The 16,620-nt window shown below is 50.7% G+C and overlaps 2 protein-coding genes across 3 annotated transcripts in view; one reads left to right on the top strand and one right to left on the bottom strand.

Annotated features, from left to right (window-relative positions):
• Positions 1 to 10,270, bottom strand: part of ddx31 (DEAD (Asp-Glu-Ala-Asp) box polypeptide 31) — a 34,079-nt gene extending 23,809 nt beyond the window's left edge. The window contains exons 1-13 of one of the 2 annotated variants that reach the window (XM_035379051.1): positions 9,979 to 10,270; positions 9,381 to 9,508; positions 8,521 to 9,059; positions 8,204 to 8,279; positions 7,292 to 7,335; positions 6,358 to 6,428; positions 6,014 to 6,078; positions 3,748 to 3,792; positions 3,384 to 3,425; positions 3,137 to 3,201; positions 2,119 to 2,238; positions 1,666 to 1,772; positions 463 to 695 (exon numbers count right to left, since the gene is read on the bottom strand). In XM_035379051.1, the coding sequence (XP_035234942.1) occupies positions 463 to 695; positions 1,666 to 1,772; positions 2,119 to 2,238; positions 3,137 to 3,201; positions 3,384 to 3,425; positions 3,748 to 3,792; positions 6,014 to 6,078; positions 6,358 to 6,428; positions 7,292 to 7,335; positions 8,204 to 8,279; positions 8,521 to 9,059; positions 9,381 to 9,482 (1,509 nt within the window). In that variant the 5' untranslated portion in view covers positions 9,483 to 9,508; positions 9,979 to 10,270. The remainder of the gene's footprint in view (positions 1 to 462; positions 696 to 1,665; positions 1,773 to 2,118; positions 2,239 to 3,136; positions 3,202 to 3,383; positions 3,426 to 3,747; positions 3,793 to 6,013; positions 6,079 to 6,357; positions 6,429 to 7,291; positions 7,336 to 8,203; positions 8,280 to 8,520; positions 9,060 to 9,380; positions 9,509 to 9,978) is intronic. The other variant, XM_035379052.1, reaches the window with a different exon arrangement.
• Positions 10,260 to 16,620, top strand: gtf3c4 (general transcription factor IIIC, polypeptide 4). The gene is made up of 5 exons (XM_035379054.1): positions 10,260 to 10,608; positions 11,276 to 13,072; positions 13,574 to 13,704; positions 14,889 to 14,977; positions 15,983 to 16,620. The coding sequence occupies exons 1-5, from the start codon at positions 10,303 to 10,305 to the stop codon at positions 16,045 to 16,047; spliced, it is 2,388 nt and encodes a 795-aa protein (XP_035234945.1). The 5' UTR covers positions 10,260 to 10,302; the 3' UTR covers positions 16,048 to 16,620.

Raw genomic sequence — 16,620 nt, 5'->3', positions numbered from 1 at the left:
TACAGCCTAAAATTATCATCATGATACTTTATATTTTGGTTGGTATATATAATTATTTGCTTATATTAAATAATGCAGCATGTAAACAATGCTTTATCGTTATTTTTAATCTGTTACGTGACCTTCCTTGGCATCCTTGGAGCCTATGCTCTCATCAGACTTTCAGACTTCCTCACTCGACAGGCATGGTGAGCAGAACAGTGTTTGTCTCTAAGCAGTGCGCAAGCTGTTGCATAGACCAAAGAAAGTGGATACAACTATGAGCAGGTTATTACTGTTATTGTAGTAAATTGTGTTACAATAATTATCAAGAATTTAGCCATGAGTTTTTGATTTGAACAAATTTTAGTCCCTACCTAAAGAGTAGGTATTAGTTATTTGAGCAGAACCCAGAATTCAGACTCGTGTCACTTCCTGTGCCCTCGGGCCTGTAGTGTAAGTGAAGCCTGAGGCTTTCCTGACCTTGCATTTGCCCAGGATGAAGGCAGCCAGGCAGACCAGGCGCAGCTTGCTGGGCACCACCACCACGTGCTGCTGCAGCTTCTCCGGCACCGCAAAGCTGTCCGTCAGGCCGGGTCCCGCGGGGTCAGGGGTCACCACTCCGGGGTCAGGGGTCGTCCCGACCGCTGCAGAATGCTCCGACACCTGGATATTGACCGGCTCCTTCAGGCTGATGTTGGCTAGCCTAGAGACACCTGGCCCCCCAATTCCACGTGTCAAACACAGGGATTTAAACACACAAACACAGACACGCACGCACACCGGGCACACAAGACGCAATTAAATCACTTCCTGTACGAAAGAGCCGACTCAAAAATAAAAAAAAGTCTCCAGCGAATGACCTTTCTCCACCTTCACGTCCAATCACTGTCAAGCTTGTTTGTTCCCCCGGCTTCCTATAAATAGCCGGTGTGGCGTACCGCGGGTGCGACTGATGGGAAATGATTGGTTTGCGGTCGAGCGGGGGGTCGGAGCGGACGGCCGAGCCGGCGAGCCGCGCGGCGCTTTCTGACAGCTGACGGCGGGAGTCGGGGGCGCCGGTCCCCGCGGGCCCCCGACCCCGGCCGCGCTCCGGAAGGGGCCGGGCGCAGTCGGGCCCCGGGTCTCCGGCGGAGAGCGCCACCTGTCAGGCGCGGCGGCGCAGCGGACGGGCGTGCGCGGCCTGCGGCGAGGCGACCGCGCGGGCGGTAATGACTCTAATCCCTGATGCGGGAGCCTGGGGGGCACCATGGGGGGCCACCTTTTCCATTGTTTACCGCTCGGCTATTACCAGCGATGCTATATTGCGCTGCTATGACTAATACTGCTAATATTGCTATCACTACCGCTGCTGCTGCTAGCACCACCGCGCTATAACTGCTGCTGCTGCTGCTGCTGCTGCTGCTTACACTACCGCTATTAGACCGATTAGTGTAGAGAATGCTAATGAAGTGGCCTGAGTGTTTACACGTGGATACCAACATCATTTGTCTATGAATTATTAAAATATCGATGACTGAAGGCTTGATAAATAAATCTACAGTACGTGCCGCTCTCCCATCAGGATGAATGCAGCCTAACGTTCGGCAAAAAAATCCCAGAACACCCGGCGTGCACAGAGGGCGCAGCGACGCGGGGACTAACGGGGCGGAGGTTCGGAGAGCGGCGGCGGCGGCGGCGGCTTGCCTTCGGTGAGGGTGGCGGACAGCAGCACGTTCTGCCGGGCCGGGCCGGTGGCGTTGAGGGCGTTCAGGATCACAGTCAGGTCCTTCTCAAAGCCCAGGTCCAGAGTCCTGTTTCAACACGGGATGCGGGTTCAATGCAAACCTCTGCATTAACCAAACGGTTTGGACCACAGAATTCAATAAACGATGGAATTAACATAGAGATGCATGGAGACGTGCAATACAGTGACAGACTCAATACAGGACTGACTTACAGGCCACAAAACAAGGTTCAGGAAACAGCAGAGCCTTATTATGGCATGTTTGTGAGTGTTCACTCGTGTGTGTTCAGGGGTAAGTGTTAGTGTATGTGTGTGCGGGCGAGTGTGTCTGTGTACTGTATGTGTACCAGCCCAACTGTCCGCCAGGTGCCCGCAGACAGATTTAGGGAATTTAGCGACGGGGTCGCCTGTACCTGTCGGCCTCGTCCAGGACGAGCCAGCGGACGGCGCTGAACGCGATGCTCAGCGTGTTGTTGATGTGGTCCACCAGTCTGCCCGGCGTCGAGATCAGGATGTTAATCCCCTTCCGCAGCCTGAACACAGAGACGACTTTCACCTTCTGCCCGAATGCGCTCACGGACATCTGCCCGCCATCTCGCCCACACCCCCCCCCCGCTTTTTTCCAAAATTTGGAACGCCCAATCGTATATGGCCGTGATCATGCATGTAATCTGTGTAGCTGCTTCTCTCCACACCGAGGCCCACAAGCCAAGCCTCGAGCCGGAGGAGGAGGCTTCACAGTAGCTTTATCCCTTAAGGGGGTACAGTATGTGATTACAAAGTTCTTAACTGAACATTGTAATGCCGATGTAACCATCACTACTGGTAATTGAAAGTTCTAAAACACAGACTAAGAATTTTGTCCTTATATTATGGATCTAGATAAGACAAAAGCCATTTAGTACAATTATTTCATAATTACAACAAGGACAAATATTGCCAAGGATGTGTAAACCAAGCATAGGTATTTTTTTTTTTAATTTTAAAAGCTTAAATCATGTGATAATGAAATATGCCAATAAAAGCAAAATATTCTTTGAAAGGGCAAAATATTTTTCTCTCATTTTGCGGAGGACTTCTTTACAGACCCCAGTTTGGGAACCTTTGGGACTTGAACAGAAGGCTGCGGGTTCGATTCCCGGGCGGGGCACAGCCTGCTTTACTTCAGCAAGGCGCTTAACCTGAACCGAAGCGCGCGGCCGGACAAACGGGTAATACGCAGCGCGCTACGCTACGCGGGCCGCCCCCGAATGACGCCACCTGACAAGCTGATGAATAATGAACGGCGGGGGGGGTTATGTTGCACGTAAGAGAACCGGATCCCTCGTGCGAGCACGAGAAAAAAAAAAAAAGCCGAGCCATCTCCGAGATTCGCGGATCGAGGCTCGGCGTAGACGCGCGTCGGCGCGGGAAAGGAGACGGCGCTCTCACCTGGCCTTCTCCGACTTCCTCTTCTCCCCTCCCATCAGGACCCCGGGTACGATCCAGGTGAAGGGCTGACCGGCCGAACGAGCGCAAAAAAGAGAGGGAACGAGCGAAGGAAGGGACAAAGCAACAAAAAAACGAAAGGAGGCACCATAACCGATAAGCTCAAAAGCCATTTTACAATGAGATTTTAAGCCCCCCCTTTTCTCCCCCTATAAAGCCTCCCGCAGTCTGCACTGAGCTGCAGCCTCACCTTCAGAAGCTTCTGGATGATCTGGAAGCTCTGCTGGGCCAGCTGGGGGGGGGGGACAGAGACCAGCGACAGGCTGGTTAGGCCAACCTCTCGAATCACAGTGGATAGTGAGCAGAACTTCACACGCATTAACGTGTAACACCACGAGTGTGACAGTTGGAAGGGGGGGGGGGGGGGTTGTTTAAGGAAGTCTGATGCAGTTGTCTGTGACTGAGGAGAGGGGGTGGTGGGATGTCATTTCACACACCTTTTTTTTCTAAACATCACAAAACAAAAACTTGTTTCTGAATTGGGGGATTAGAAGGGCTAACGTGTGTGCGAGTGTGTGAGAGAGCGATGAATGATTAATGGGACGCTCCCTTACCTCTCTAGTGGGGACCACAATGACGGCCAGCGGACCGTCCCCTCTCTGAAAGAAAGGGAGAGAGACCCTCCTGTCACAAGCCCCCACAGACCGACGCAGGCCTGAAATATTCATACCCTACAAGGATCATTAAGAACGTGACGAACGACAACGATTCTCGTCCGTCGCGCCTTTGAAGAAACGTGATTGGGTGGGGGGGGGGACAAAAAAAATGTCAAATTAAAAGCGCGAGTAGAGGAGGGTTGGTTCGCGCGCGCACACCCGACCCCCGTCCATCGGGCACTCGTTCCAATTTGTCTTCCGACGACGGCGGCTAGGTTTCGCCGCGCTAACGCTGACGTCGCAGCGACGCGGCGGCTCTTCGTACGAGCCGAAGCGCGGCGAACGGCCCGTCAGCGGCCCGCCACGGCTCCGGGCTTGTAGGCTCCATTTGGCGGGTCAGACAGCTGTCAGCGCGTAAGCACCGTGACGGCAGGCTGGGGGGGTGGGGTGCGGGGGTGGGGGCTGCGCCGCCGCGCGGGAGGAGGCTGCGGGCTCCGTCAGTGCGCTTTTATTACAGCGGGGTAACCCGAACCCGCCGGGTGTTTAGTTTTATTTAGTGATGCGCTGTAACTATTTATGAAAACGCACAATGACAGGCGCGCCTCAATAATTCAGGCCCTCTAAAAGCATTGTTTTCCTGCCTCCCGAACCGGCCAGCGGGTCTGGGGGGGGGGGGGGGGGGGGCTCCGGTTACCTGTACGGCACTGATACCGCCGCTCAATTTAATCAGCCCGCTGCCTCTCCTCCTCCTCCTCCCTCTCGCTCGCTCACTCGCTTCAATTCAGATACGCTTCCTCAGCACGACCAGAGATTACGGACGATTAGTCGTTAAAAAGACGACAAAGCTATTACAATTAATGACCGACACGAAAAGTAGTTCTGAAAAATTACGTGAACGCTGACAAAAGTTTGGTAAACCTGAAGTCTTAATTGAACTTCCACAGAGTCAGTGAGCCCACACTGGGTAAAACGTAGTCTGTCAACGCTCAAAACATACTGACACAGCTAATTATTCAGTGTTAAATCAACTCTGATAAAGCATATTATTTTGAGCACTCAGAGATTGCATTTTATCCAGTGTGGACTCAATAACACTTCATAGAGTAGAATTACCTTTAAAGATTTTACTTTGAAAGCTTTAACATTTGTTTAGGGACTCGTTGCATCAATAATAAAACCATAGACAGCACAACATAGACAAAATTTAAGAATTCACTAAAATCTCTAATTAAGAAGTGAGACATTTGAAGGGAATAAATCATCAAAATCCATTTCACAAGCATTACAGGCCATTTTCTTAAAAGCATCAACTGCCATTTCAGACAGAGAAACAGCTGGGAAAACGAGTTAATAATGATCAATGAAGTTTTTATCATCACATGATTAACGATTGAATGATGAAAACTGGACCTCGCCATGAATTAATCAACTTCTCCAGAGTCACGGGCATATTTTCGGTAACTGGACCAAAACCCTGTAGGTTTTAATCCACTCTACGTCACCGTGGGAAAGTTAAATATAGAACTATGCCGTGTGCTTGATACCGTGTGAAAGTGGAGCAAAATCATTTGATCAAGTGCACAGTAGACGCTGCAAGCTGCAAGCTCAGCGGAGAGAGCTTCAGTTTGTGTCACCAGCAGGGTGCCTAACACCGGGGGAGGGGGGGGGGGGGCATATCTGCTTCAGTTAATGACTAGGGGCTGTTTAATCCATTAATTATTCAAAGAGTATTTTGACTGAAATGGTGTCTTGTGGTTTATGTTTTTTTTTTTTATTACTATACAATAAATAAAGCCATTTGCAGAAATGCCCGAGGTTACGTCTCCATTTAAGAAACCCACGCCCCACTAAGACCCTGGCAGACCCTCCAAAGCCGTCCTGAGAGGGTAGACAAAGGAAGCCCTCCAGTATATATATTCACTTACCCATAGAATCCATTTGCTCTTACCCCTCATTGTTTAGGGTGCATGCTATTCAAGGTAACCCGATGTATGATTTTTCTGGCTTATTTATAACACGTTTGCATGTATAATTTAATGCTCATTTTATTTCACGCAAATTTCTTTTTTTTTTTTTACATTACATTACAGGCATTTGGCAGACGTTCTTATCCAGAGCGACGTACGACAAAGTGTAAAACCATAACCAGGGTCTTAGATATTCTGTCGACCAATTTCACTGCGAAAACTGGATTACAAAATAAGACCATCATTTACTGACTTACCTTGATTTTAGGTTGCATGGCCTGTAGAGTCTGCACCAGTGGTATCCCGTAGGCCAGGGTCTTACCTGGAGGGGCAGTACAGAGGCATCGCTATCTGGCACAGTGCATTCGCAGCTCCATAAATTCATACATTCACAACACCATTATGTTTCCATATCTGCACCTCGTCCTGAGAAATTTTATGACCTGCTAAACCTGTCAGAGGCATCTTTCAACACACATCATATGCATTCTAAAAGGGATCATAAGGTTATAATGGCTGTAATAATATGCCTAGAACACATTACGGATAATAATAGAAGTGAAGCCAAAGTATTAAAAACAAACGGCTGGCGCTGACCCACCTGATCCAGTCTGTGACCGCACCACCGCATCGCTCCCATTCAGAAGCACAGGAATGGTCTCCTTCTGTACACTGCAGACACACACACACACACACACACACACACACACACACACAGAGGCACACGTGCACACGCACATGCATACACATACAGACAGACACACAAATGGAAGCTGTTCTTATCTGTGCATTTTTCAAAACTCTTTTTCACCAATTCTTTGCTCCACAGTTTTAAAACTGAAAAGACCCCTCTGCCGTGTCCCCCAGCACCAGCACAAGGAGCCCAGCAGCTAAAGTGTTTGCACCTACCGACCAGTTAATGACTATTTTACACCCTACAGGCCACAGAGTATTACAGGAGAGAGCTGCCGCCCATCAGACAAGTGGCAGAACTCTCACCAATAACAACTGAAAGCCTGTGGACTCAGGCATTTAAGTTAGGAGGACAGTGGCAACCAGAGGAACCAAGCCTAAATTCAACTCACTCCATCCCTCCTGAGACAAGGTCAACTGTCTCCCACCACTGCAAACTCCTGGTAGTCCCCTAATGACTGTGAATATTACGCATCAATGCATACAATCAAGTGCATATATAGATCACATGACTTGTGCCTCCCAGGGGTCAATGATCAATGCACTGATCACAGCATTAAATGTCATACCATGGATCGGTTCACCCAGTTCGCTCTACAGGAGAGATTCTCACTGACTGGCAGAGCTCGTCGTGCCTTTTCGTATGACCTCACCACAAGTTTGGGTAAAGAACTTTTAAGGCTCAAAATGAAAAACAGGACAATGCTTTATAGGTGACGCATCTTGTGTAATATTTCACCATCTTTTTCCACACCACAAGCTTTGCCCTAGAGTGGTGTACAGTGAGCGACAGATAGTACACCGAGATGGATCACGTGCAGGTGCGTTTTAGTGCCACATACCTGGTCATGCTAGTCACTTTCAGCACATTATTGAGAGTGGACAGCTGAAAAAAAAACCCAGGAAGAAGGACATGAGGCAAGGAAACAGCAGGACATATCACAACTGCACAAATGCAGAGGGCTGGTAAACAAGACTAGCAGTGCAAATTATGTGAACCTGCAAAAAAGAAACTTCTTAAAACTTCAGTCAAAATCATAATTTAAAATGTTTCTCAAAACAGAACATGATGTTTCCTGTAGAAATGTTCCAAGGGTAAGCCAATAGGTATACATATGAAGGAAATATCCTCAGGTAAATTATCCTCAGAAGACAGTGCTACATGGAGGTGAGTTCTATCAGACAGTTTAACAAATCCATGTTACGTAGTGTCAATCTTTGTCTTTGCAGGATTCATCCCAGACAATCGACTTACTCAACGTATCATGCACTTTCATGATTTTTTTTTCTTAGAAGTAAATTTAAAATGATTATATATTTTTCTCATAACCATTCACCTTATCTTATCTTTCACTGGTTTTTAATCTCAGTTCCCAGTCTGAGTCACTTTCAATGTCAACCACAACAGTTCCCTCTTAAATCCATCTAATAACATCAGTCTTGGAAACAGAACCTCTTTCTGAAGGCATATCTACACCAAGTTAGTTACCCGTGTAATTAACTGACGGATTAGCAAGTCCTTCAATGAACATGCTCAGGAAAATCGCATATTAATCGCAGAAATAATTAAGCAGTTGGTGTGGGTGGGTCGGGATTCTTTTTCAGTTATAAGGAAAAGTAACACAATGCAGGGCTACCCAGAACTAAGTTTTGGCTGCCCAGACTTAAACTCATACGTATGAAAACAGAGTAGAAGAGCAGTGAGAGTGCATGTGTATTTGCGCCTGTGTGCGTATGAGTGGGTCGGAGCTAACCAGGTGGGGGTGGAGCTCCAGTTCTGCAAAGGAGTCGCTAGTGAACACCTTCTCCTTCACCTGGGTCACATCAGACCTAAAAGCCAAAGGCAGAAAGTGTAACCAAGGTAACAAGCACACAGCCAATTAAGACAGCATTGACAAAATTATCACCCTCCCTTCCCCCTTCCCACCTCTTCTGCTTCAAGGTATAGTCTGCCTGGATGAGTTCACAGTTCTCTGTCATGAGCCTCACAATATGTAACTTGGAGCATAGTGCACTCAGCCTGCCATGATATTTGCCAGGCAGGCTGGTTCACGTCTTCCAGCTGACCAACCTGTGAATGTCTGGGATGTCGGGGTTATTTCTGAAGAGCGACGACGTCTTGATAAATGGCCTGTCTTCGCCTCTCCCGTCCTCCGGCTGACTCCTCTGACGGGGTCCAGGAGGACCTGTTGGCTTTTGGGCGCGTTTCCCTGGCTGCGTCTGCAACACCTTCTTCCCTGCAGTTTCTTCTGTCGGTTCAATGGGAGGGCTTTTTGGGCAGTGATCAGAGGGCTCCTCCTTCTGAGTGGGCTGGCGGGGGGTCTGGGAAGGCTGGGAAGGGGTGTGCGGTTTCTGCTGGGGGGCTGTGTGCGGTTTCTGCAGGGGGGCTGTGTGCGGTTTCTGCTGGGGGGCTGTGTGTGATTTCTGCTGGGGGGCTGTGTGCGGTTTCTGCTGGGGGGCTGTGTGTGATTTCTGCTGGGGGGCTGTGTGTGATTTCTGTTGGGGGGCTGTGTGTGATTTCTGCTGGGGGGCTGTGTGTGATTTCTGCTTGGATGGGGGGGCTTCTTGGTGTCTGTCCGCCGCTTTCCGTTTCTCTGCTTTTTTCCTTTTCTAGCAAAGAAAAAAGCACACATAGAAGCGCAAAACCAGTCACTTTCAAGTGGGAAATGACTAACTCTGTTCAACAGTTACTTAGCCTGCTAATATGACGGTATTATTGTCATACTGTCAGGAGCTGGTTTAATTGCATTCTAAACCATGTTACCTAGATGACAACTAAAACATGCAGACATACTAAACAGGATAAGAGAGCAACTGAGCAGGCCGAAGCCATTCAAGATAAACACCAACACAAGACAGGTCATGGTAATAATTAACATACATAGCACTTAATCAAACATTCCTTTTAACAATAATAAGATACTAACTAACCCATTTATCCGCCAGCTTGAATGGACTCCTGAATTTCTTGTTCCCCATATTGAAGGTTGGGGCTGAGTTTGTGATGTTCAGCATCAACATATCTTCTGCCATCTCAGTATAAATGTTATTACTTTCCGCTACAAAGTTAGAGCACATACAGACACGATCAACAGCAAAATAGCAAGACACTTACCTCTATTAATAACTACACGTTAACAAAGCATGACCTTATCAAGCTAGTCTGCCACGTGAGAGCTAACTGAAAACCAGGCTATACACTCACACAAGATAACTAACTTTACGTAAGATATGTAACGTTAGTTAGCTAAAATAGTTGGCGAACATTAACCGTATGTCCATTGTTAGATAGGTAGTTAGGAAGCAGGGGAAGTACATTAGCTATGTGTCAATTAACTTCATGACAGCTACTTAACATTAGCTAGCTAGCTATTTGATAAAGTACTAGCCAATGTAGGCAGACAAACTAGCTAAAAATATTACGATGCACGTAACATTCGCTGTGTTGGCGTATTAACGAGATTAAATTAATCTGAGATAAGCATATATATTAAAATTACACAAATTATTACAACCTATGTTGACAAACCTTCTCAGTGAAACCCACGTGTGTACCTCTGCTCAAAACTTTGGGGACCTCCCAAGTGCCTGATTGTTTAGCTACAATCCACGAAACTCATCCACAGAGACACGTTTCCTTTACATTTCGACCCAAAAGTCACACCACTGCTTGTCAGACTTTGATAAATGATCTAGGCTCGTCGGGTAGTCGTATAACACATTTCTATATGTACAAGAGAGGCAATACTAATAGTGCTTGCTGGGGTCCTCGCATTCAATATTTCTAAGCAGTAGCCCCTCCTCCAACTACACGTAACTTCCTGGAGACGCTTTTCTTGTTTTCCCATGGAAAATGGCGGCTTCTAGCCCAGATCGCAGCTCAGATGGGGGGGAGGCCGAACCTGGGACCGAATCCGAGCCAGATACGGATCCCTGGACGGGAGTGGGACCGATCGTTATAAGGGAGCCCACTGTTAAGCTCCTGAGTCCGGTGAGCGGCCTAGAACCGCTCTCGTGGTCCGAAGACCACCGAATCTCGGCCTCCAGTACGAATAACATTTCTCTGATGGAGATCGTGTGCGATGTCCACGGCTACGGACAAGACCTGATCATCCATCGCACATCTATCCCCCTGTCGGACAACAGCTGTGTGTTGAAGGTAACGTTAGCTAGCTAAGTTTCGACCGAGAGGCTGCTGAGTGGCTGGATCAATCCCTCAGCCGACCTGTCATTTCAAATCTGTTATTTTTTTTATTTTTCCTTACTACCGTTAGTGTATCATCGCGGTGATTGACGGCTAGTTTTGAGCGAAATAGCATCGTGATCGGACGCGCTACTGCAAGTGTGTGTTTAGCTAGCATTAGCAAGCTAATTGTTGTGTTTATATTATTAACATTAAAGCATATGTACACCATTCTCTGTAATTCTAGGAGTGCACAGACAAACGTGGACATGCGACTTTTGTTTACAGACTTATCTGCAGTGATTTCCGGTATGAGTAATGGGTTCCGCCAATTTTTTGCATATGGACCGGAAGCTTAATTCAAATTAACTCTAATTGGAACGAGTGAAATATACTTGACGGACCAGTATGTACAATAAACGAACCGTTTATTTAAAGTTTTTTTTTGCTATTAGGTTACAGTTCTAAAATAAAGCGAATGTAGTAGCTTTAACCATGAATGCATAAATGTTAGATTGCTAGACTTTTGGCAATTTTAAGACAAAAAGGGAATCTTTTAAATTGGTCGCTTTCAGTATTTTTTTTTTTTACAATGTTCTTTCTTTTCATCTTTTTTATTGTATTGCTTCTGTTCTGTGTGCAGGTAGGTCCAGAGGAGGAGGTATTAGAGATTAAGGAACAGTATGCCAGCTCCAAGGACCTGGCGGTGAGCCAGTGCTTCAGACTGGACAGAACCCTGAACCAAGGCGGGGACGCCCACCCCCCGGCCGCCGGCTTCAAGTACACCAGCTGGTCCCCGCTGGGCTGCGACACCAACGGACGGTGCCTCCTGGCCTGCCTCACGCTGGACAACCGCCTGACGGTGCACAGCAACGCCAGCAGGCTGCAGTGGACGACGCTGGTGGACCTGACCGAGCTGTACGGGGAGATGCTGGCGGAGAAGGACTACTGCCTGCCGGGGGCCGAGGCGCCGCGGGGCCCCCTGGAGGACGTGGCCGAGCTCGAGCGCCGCTACCGCATGCAGACGCCCGTGCGCATGGAGTGGTCGAGCGTGTGCGCCACCCAGCAGGTGCAGACCAACAACGAGTGCAAGGACGTGGGCACGGTGCTGCTGGCCGTGCTGATGGAGAACGGCGACGTGGCCGTCTGGCAGTTCGGCCTGCCCTTCCTGGGCCGGGAGTCGGTGGTGTCGTGCAGCACCATCCGCTCGGGCGTGTCGGCCCCCAGCGTGCTGGCGTGGTGGGAGTACGAGCACAGCGGGCGCAAGATGAGCGGCCTGATCGTGGGGAGCTCGGTGGGCCCCGTCAAGATCCTGCCCGTCAACCTGAAGGCGGTGAAGGGCTACTTCACCCTGCGGCAGCCCGTGGTGCTGTGGCAGGAGACGGACCAGATCCCCGTGCACAACATCAAGTGCATCTCGCTCTTCCACCCGTACCAGAAGTGCAACTGCAGCCTGGTGGTGGCGGCGCGCGGCTCCTACCTCTTCTGGTGCCTCCTGCTCATCTCCAAGGCCGGCCTCAACGTGCACAACTCGCACATCACCGGCCTGCACTCCTCGCCCATCACCTCCATGACCGCCGGCCGCCACGGCGGCTCCGTCTTCACCTGCTCGGCCGACGGCGTGGTGAAGAAGCTCACGCCCATCTTCACCGACGTGGCCGTCATGTTCAAGCAGGAGGAGATCCGCCTGCCCGAGGGCGTGGCCGGCCGGAGGACGCACGGCGTCGCCGTCAGCCCCAACGGCGCCTACCTGGCCCTGGTGACCGCCGAGGGGCTCACCAACGGGCAGCGCCCGCCCGGCCGCGCCCACCAGGTGCAGTTCGTCACGCTGAAGACGCCGGACGACGCGGCGGCCGAGCTGCTGGAGTCCGGCGTGCAGAACCTGTTCCGGCAGACGGACCTGCTGGACCTGGTGCGCTGGAAGGTGCTGCGGGACAAGCGCATACCTCCGCTGCTGCAGGAGGAGCTGGACGACAAGGTGCACGCCACGGGCTCCACCTACCTGTGGCGCTTCAAGCTCTTCCTGTTCCGCGTGCTCTACCAGTCCCTGCAGAAGGCCCCCGCCGACAGGCGCTGGCGCCCCTCCCACGAGGACGCCAAGGCCTTCATCGTGGATGATGAGGAGGATGACGAGGACGAGGAGGAGGAGGAGGAGGAGGAAGGGGAGGAGGAGCCGGTCGCCGGGGGCTCGGCCTCGGCCTCTGAGGGGGCGGGGTCGCGGTCGCGCGGCCCCGAGGTCGGGGGGCCCTCGGAGGACCAGATGAGCGAGATCATCGCGTGGATCGAGGCGGTGGAGTCGCACCTGACGCGCGAGCACATGAAGAGGGTTCTGGGCCAGGTGTACCTGCACACCTGGATCACGGAGAACACCAGCATCCCCACCAGGGGGGTCTGCGACTTCCTGATGAGTGACCCCACCTACGAGGACAGGGCCGCCAGGGTGAGGCCGCCGTAATAATGCCCCCCACACAAGATTACCTCACAACCAGTTTAGTGTCCCCAGAGTTTTAGTACTGTACTCTAATTTGAAAAATAACCGACAGATTTTGTGATGTCCCTGCTGGTCACACTTCAGAATCAAAAGACTTCTCATACTCATTAATAACTATTATTAACTAAATAATTCTTCTAACTTTGTATTTATTTCACCCACTCCATATGAAACAGTTGTTATGTTTTCACATGTTAAGTTATTTTTTAGTTCAAAGAGTCCAAGGTTTCCTAGATGAATAAAGTTAGCTTGAGAAATTTACTTTACAGGTTAACTTTACAAGTTAAATAAGGAATTTCAATGGCTGGCAACTTAATGTTTTAGTGAAACCACTTACTCCAACTGTTTGTTAATAGATTGAATGCGTTTTTGTATAATGACAGAAATGTTCAAGAGCAGAGACAGACGTCTCTTCCTGTTTGGTCATTTCCTGTGCTGTTGCTCATTCAGGTCCTGATTGGCCACATTTTCAAGAAGATGAACAAGCAGACCTTCCCAGAGTACTGCAGCCTGTGCAAGGAGGTGCTTCCATTCACTGACCGGCGACAGGCAGTGTGCAGTAACGGTCACATGTGGCTGAGGCACGTACTTCCCTGTCCTGCAACGCACTTTCTGTCCCTCTGGGCCACCGTCACCCACTGACCACAGCGCATACACAAACCGTCATTCTCCATGGCCAGTGCATGTCTGCCCAGGCCAGCCATTTCCTCATTCCCTCTACTGCCTCTATTGTACATTTTCATTCATTTGGTTCTAGTACTGGTGGGTGTCAGGGTGTCACAACGAAACACTATCTGTTTCTGTGTAAACACTCACTGTAAAGAGACCTGCATTCGCACACACTGTCTGGCAGAAATTATATATAAATTCATGTTTCAGATTTTGTTGCTAATTAACAAGCATTCAAATCTTGATCCATGTAATCAGCAAGAAATCCCTTTGTGCAGTCTTTTTTTCCCCCGCCAGAGTCAGTGCACTCTGGTCTAACAACAACAAAATTAAAAAGAAATATCTCTTCTCACTGAAGTAACTGGCACTAATGCAATTACACTGACCGGGCCTGACTGTAGTTTTCACATCAATCACAAACCGCTTCCCTGTAAACTGCATTAACAGACTAACGCCCATCATATCACAACTTTATCATGTCCACTTTTCTTAAAAGCCACGTCTGAACCAACTCCAGGTCTTTTTTTCCTCTTCATAATAACGGTAATAATAATGATGTTAATAAGTTACCACTGTTATTGCAGGAGGTGGTGATGCCTGTAGTCGCGCTCGCTGGGCTAACGTTAGCGTGTTTGGCCCTGACGCGCGCGCGTCGCCGTGGCTGCGGTTCGTTATCCCAGCCCGCTGTCGTGGCGGCGGCGGCGCGTTCCCGCGGCGGGCCTCTCTGATCTCTGCGATGCGGCGCGGCGTCTGAGTGGCGGAACAGAGAGAGCGGAGCGGTGTTCCCGCCGCCTCCGTTCAGATCCGCGGGCCGACGGGAGCCCGCCGGCCCGTTTGATGTAGCGTCGCTCGCTCGCTCGCCGGCCGCCGCGCTCGTTCGCTTGTTCGCTCGCTTGTTTGTTTGTTTTTTATAACGCGGTAATGGGGACGCCCGAGTCGCGCTCCGTCTTCGCCTCTTTGATGTTCGCGCACCCCCCCCCGCCTCCCCTCCCCCGCCCGCTCCTACATCGGCGAGAAGCCGTGCTCGCTTGCCCCCCCCCCCCCCCCCCCGCCGCGACGGCATAAATGTTGTTCTCTCCCTCTCTCTCCCTGTCAGGTGTGTGCTGACGTACCAGGCCTGCCAGACTCTGTCGTATCGACGCTGCCTCCTGCAGGACAGCATAGCCAGACACCCCGTGCCCGACGGTGAGCCCCGCCTTCCTGCCACGCCCTGAACCCAAAGGACACTTTCAGCACATCTGTAAATGACAGAAAGTCTCCCTCCTGGTCCAGGTTTAGACAGTGTGGTCTTTATTATATTAGATCATTATAGCAGTTTCCATTTTTACAAATTGTGCATTTCGAGCGGGTGTTTTCAACCCTTTCTGATCCAGGGGTCCCCACCCAGGCTCAAGCATCCAGTGGGACCCCCCCCCATCCATAAGTGAAAATGGGTTATATTTATATTTTATAACATATCAAGTCTGGCCAGGGACCCCCTACAGTACCTTCAAGGACCCCCGGGGGTCTGCGGGCCCCCTGTTCAAATCCGGGATTTGAACAGGGGGCCCCTTAATGGAGCTGCTCATTTATAAGCACCGGGCTAAAGGGCGAGGAAGCTGTGCTCCCAGCTACTGCTCAGACCAGCTACTGTGCTCCCAGCTACTGCTCAGACCAGCTACTGCTCAGACCAGCTACTGCGCTCCCAGCTACTGCTCAGACCAGCTACTGTGCTCCCAGCTACTGCTCAGACCAGCTACTGTGCTCCCAGCTACTGCTCAGACCAGCTACTGTGCTCCCAGCTACTGCTCAGACCAGCTACTGCTCAGACCAGCTACTGCGCTCCCAGCTACTGCTCAGACCAGCTACTGTGCTCCCAGCTACTGCTCAGACCAGCTACTGTGCTCCCAGCTACTGCTCAGACCAGCTACTGTGCTCCCAGCTACTGCTCAGACCAGCTACTGCTCAGACCTGCTACTGCTTAGACCAGCTACTGCTCAGACCAGCTACTGCTCAGACCTGCAGCTCGATGGTTCTGCCCTATTCAGGCCGCTCATAACAGCATTAGCTGCCGAGTTGTGATAAGTACACAGCGTAGCTTAGCTGACCTTCGAGGGAGAGGCTCCTCTGTTGAACCCTGGTGTTGGGTTGTAGTACCGTAGCAGCACCTGTGCTAAAGTCTCTCCCCTTTAACCCCCCCCCCCCCTACAGACCCGGACTGGATCAAGCAGATCCTGCAGGAGCCGTGCACCTTCTGCGACTCCCCGCTCTTCTAGTCCCAGTCGCGGTTCGGACGGTCCGTTCAGCCCCAGGCTCCGCGGTTTGGACGGCCGGCGAGCGGGAGGGCCGCGCCGCCGCCGCCGCCGTGGTCTCCGCGGACCGCGAACGACATCATCACCACCATTCATCACCACTGTTATTGATTTGTGTTCCCTTTCGTCGCGCAGGGGGGAAACGGCGAGTTTAAGCACACCCTTCTTCCGTTTCCCCGCAGCCCAGAGCTCCGGCGTGAGGTTAGGGTTAGGGTTAGGGTTGGCGTTGCGGAACCTGCGGACGCGGGTTGGGAAACGCTCCCACGGCCCGTCGCTTTCCCCGCTCCCGCGAGCCTCCGCCGCGGTAGCTAAGAGACGCGAACGCGGCGAGACTTCAATTTTTTATTATTATTATTTTTTTTTTTTTAGCCACAGCCGGTGGAGTTCCCGAGCGCTTGCGCTCCTTTAAAAAAACGCCTTTCCCCCTAATTGGCTTTGGGAAATTGATGCGGAGCAGACGCTTCTCCTCTTGTCACTCAGTGCCCGCGCCCCGTAAGAACTCCTGAGACGAGGACTTCATATAAATGAGGCGAGAGA

The sequence above is a fragment of the Anguilla anguilla genome, chromosome 10, assembly GCF_013347855.1.
Source record: "Anguilla anguilla isolate fAngAng1 chromosome 10, fAngAng1.pri, whole genome shotgun sequence".
In the NCBI taxonomy this organism is placed as follows: Eukaryota; Metazoa; Chordata; class Actinopteri; order Anguilliformes; family Anguillidae; genus Anguilla; species Anguilla anguilla.
Note: the sequence above shows the minus strand (reverse complement) of the source record. Positions and strands in the feature narration are given on the sequence as shown.

Excerpts from the sequence above, each read along its gene's own strand:
- gtf3c4 (XM_035379054.1), top strand. The coding sequence starts at position 10,303 with ATGGCGGCTTCTAGCCCAGATCGCAGCTCAGATGGGGGGGAGGCCGAA. Across the intron at positions 10,609-11,275 it reads ACAACAGCTGTGTGTTGAAG|GTAGGTCCAGAGGAGGAGGT; the intron begins GTAACGTTAGCT and ends TTCTGTGTGCAG. Across the intron at positions 13,073-13,573 it reads ACGAGGACAGGGCCGCCAGG|GTCCTGATTGGCCACATTTT; the intron begins GTGAGGCCGCCG and ends TTGCTCATTCAG.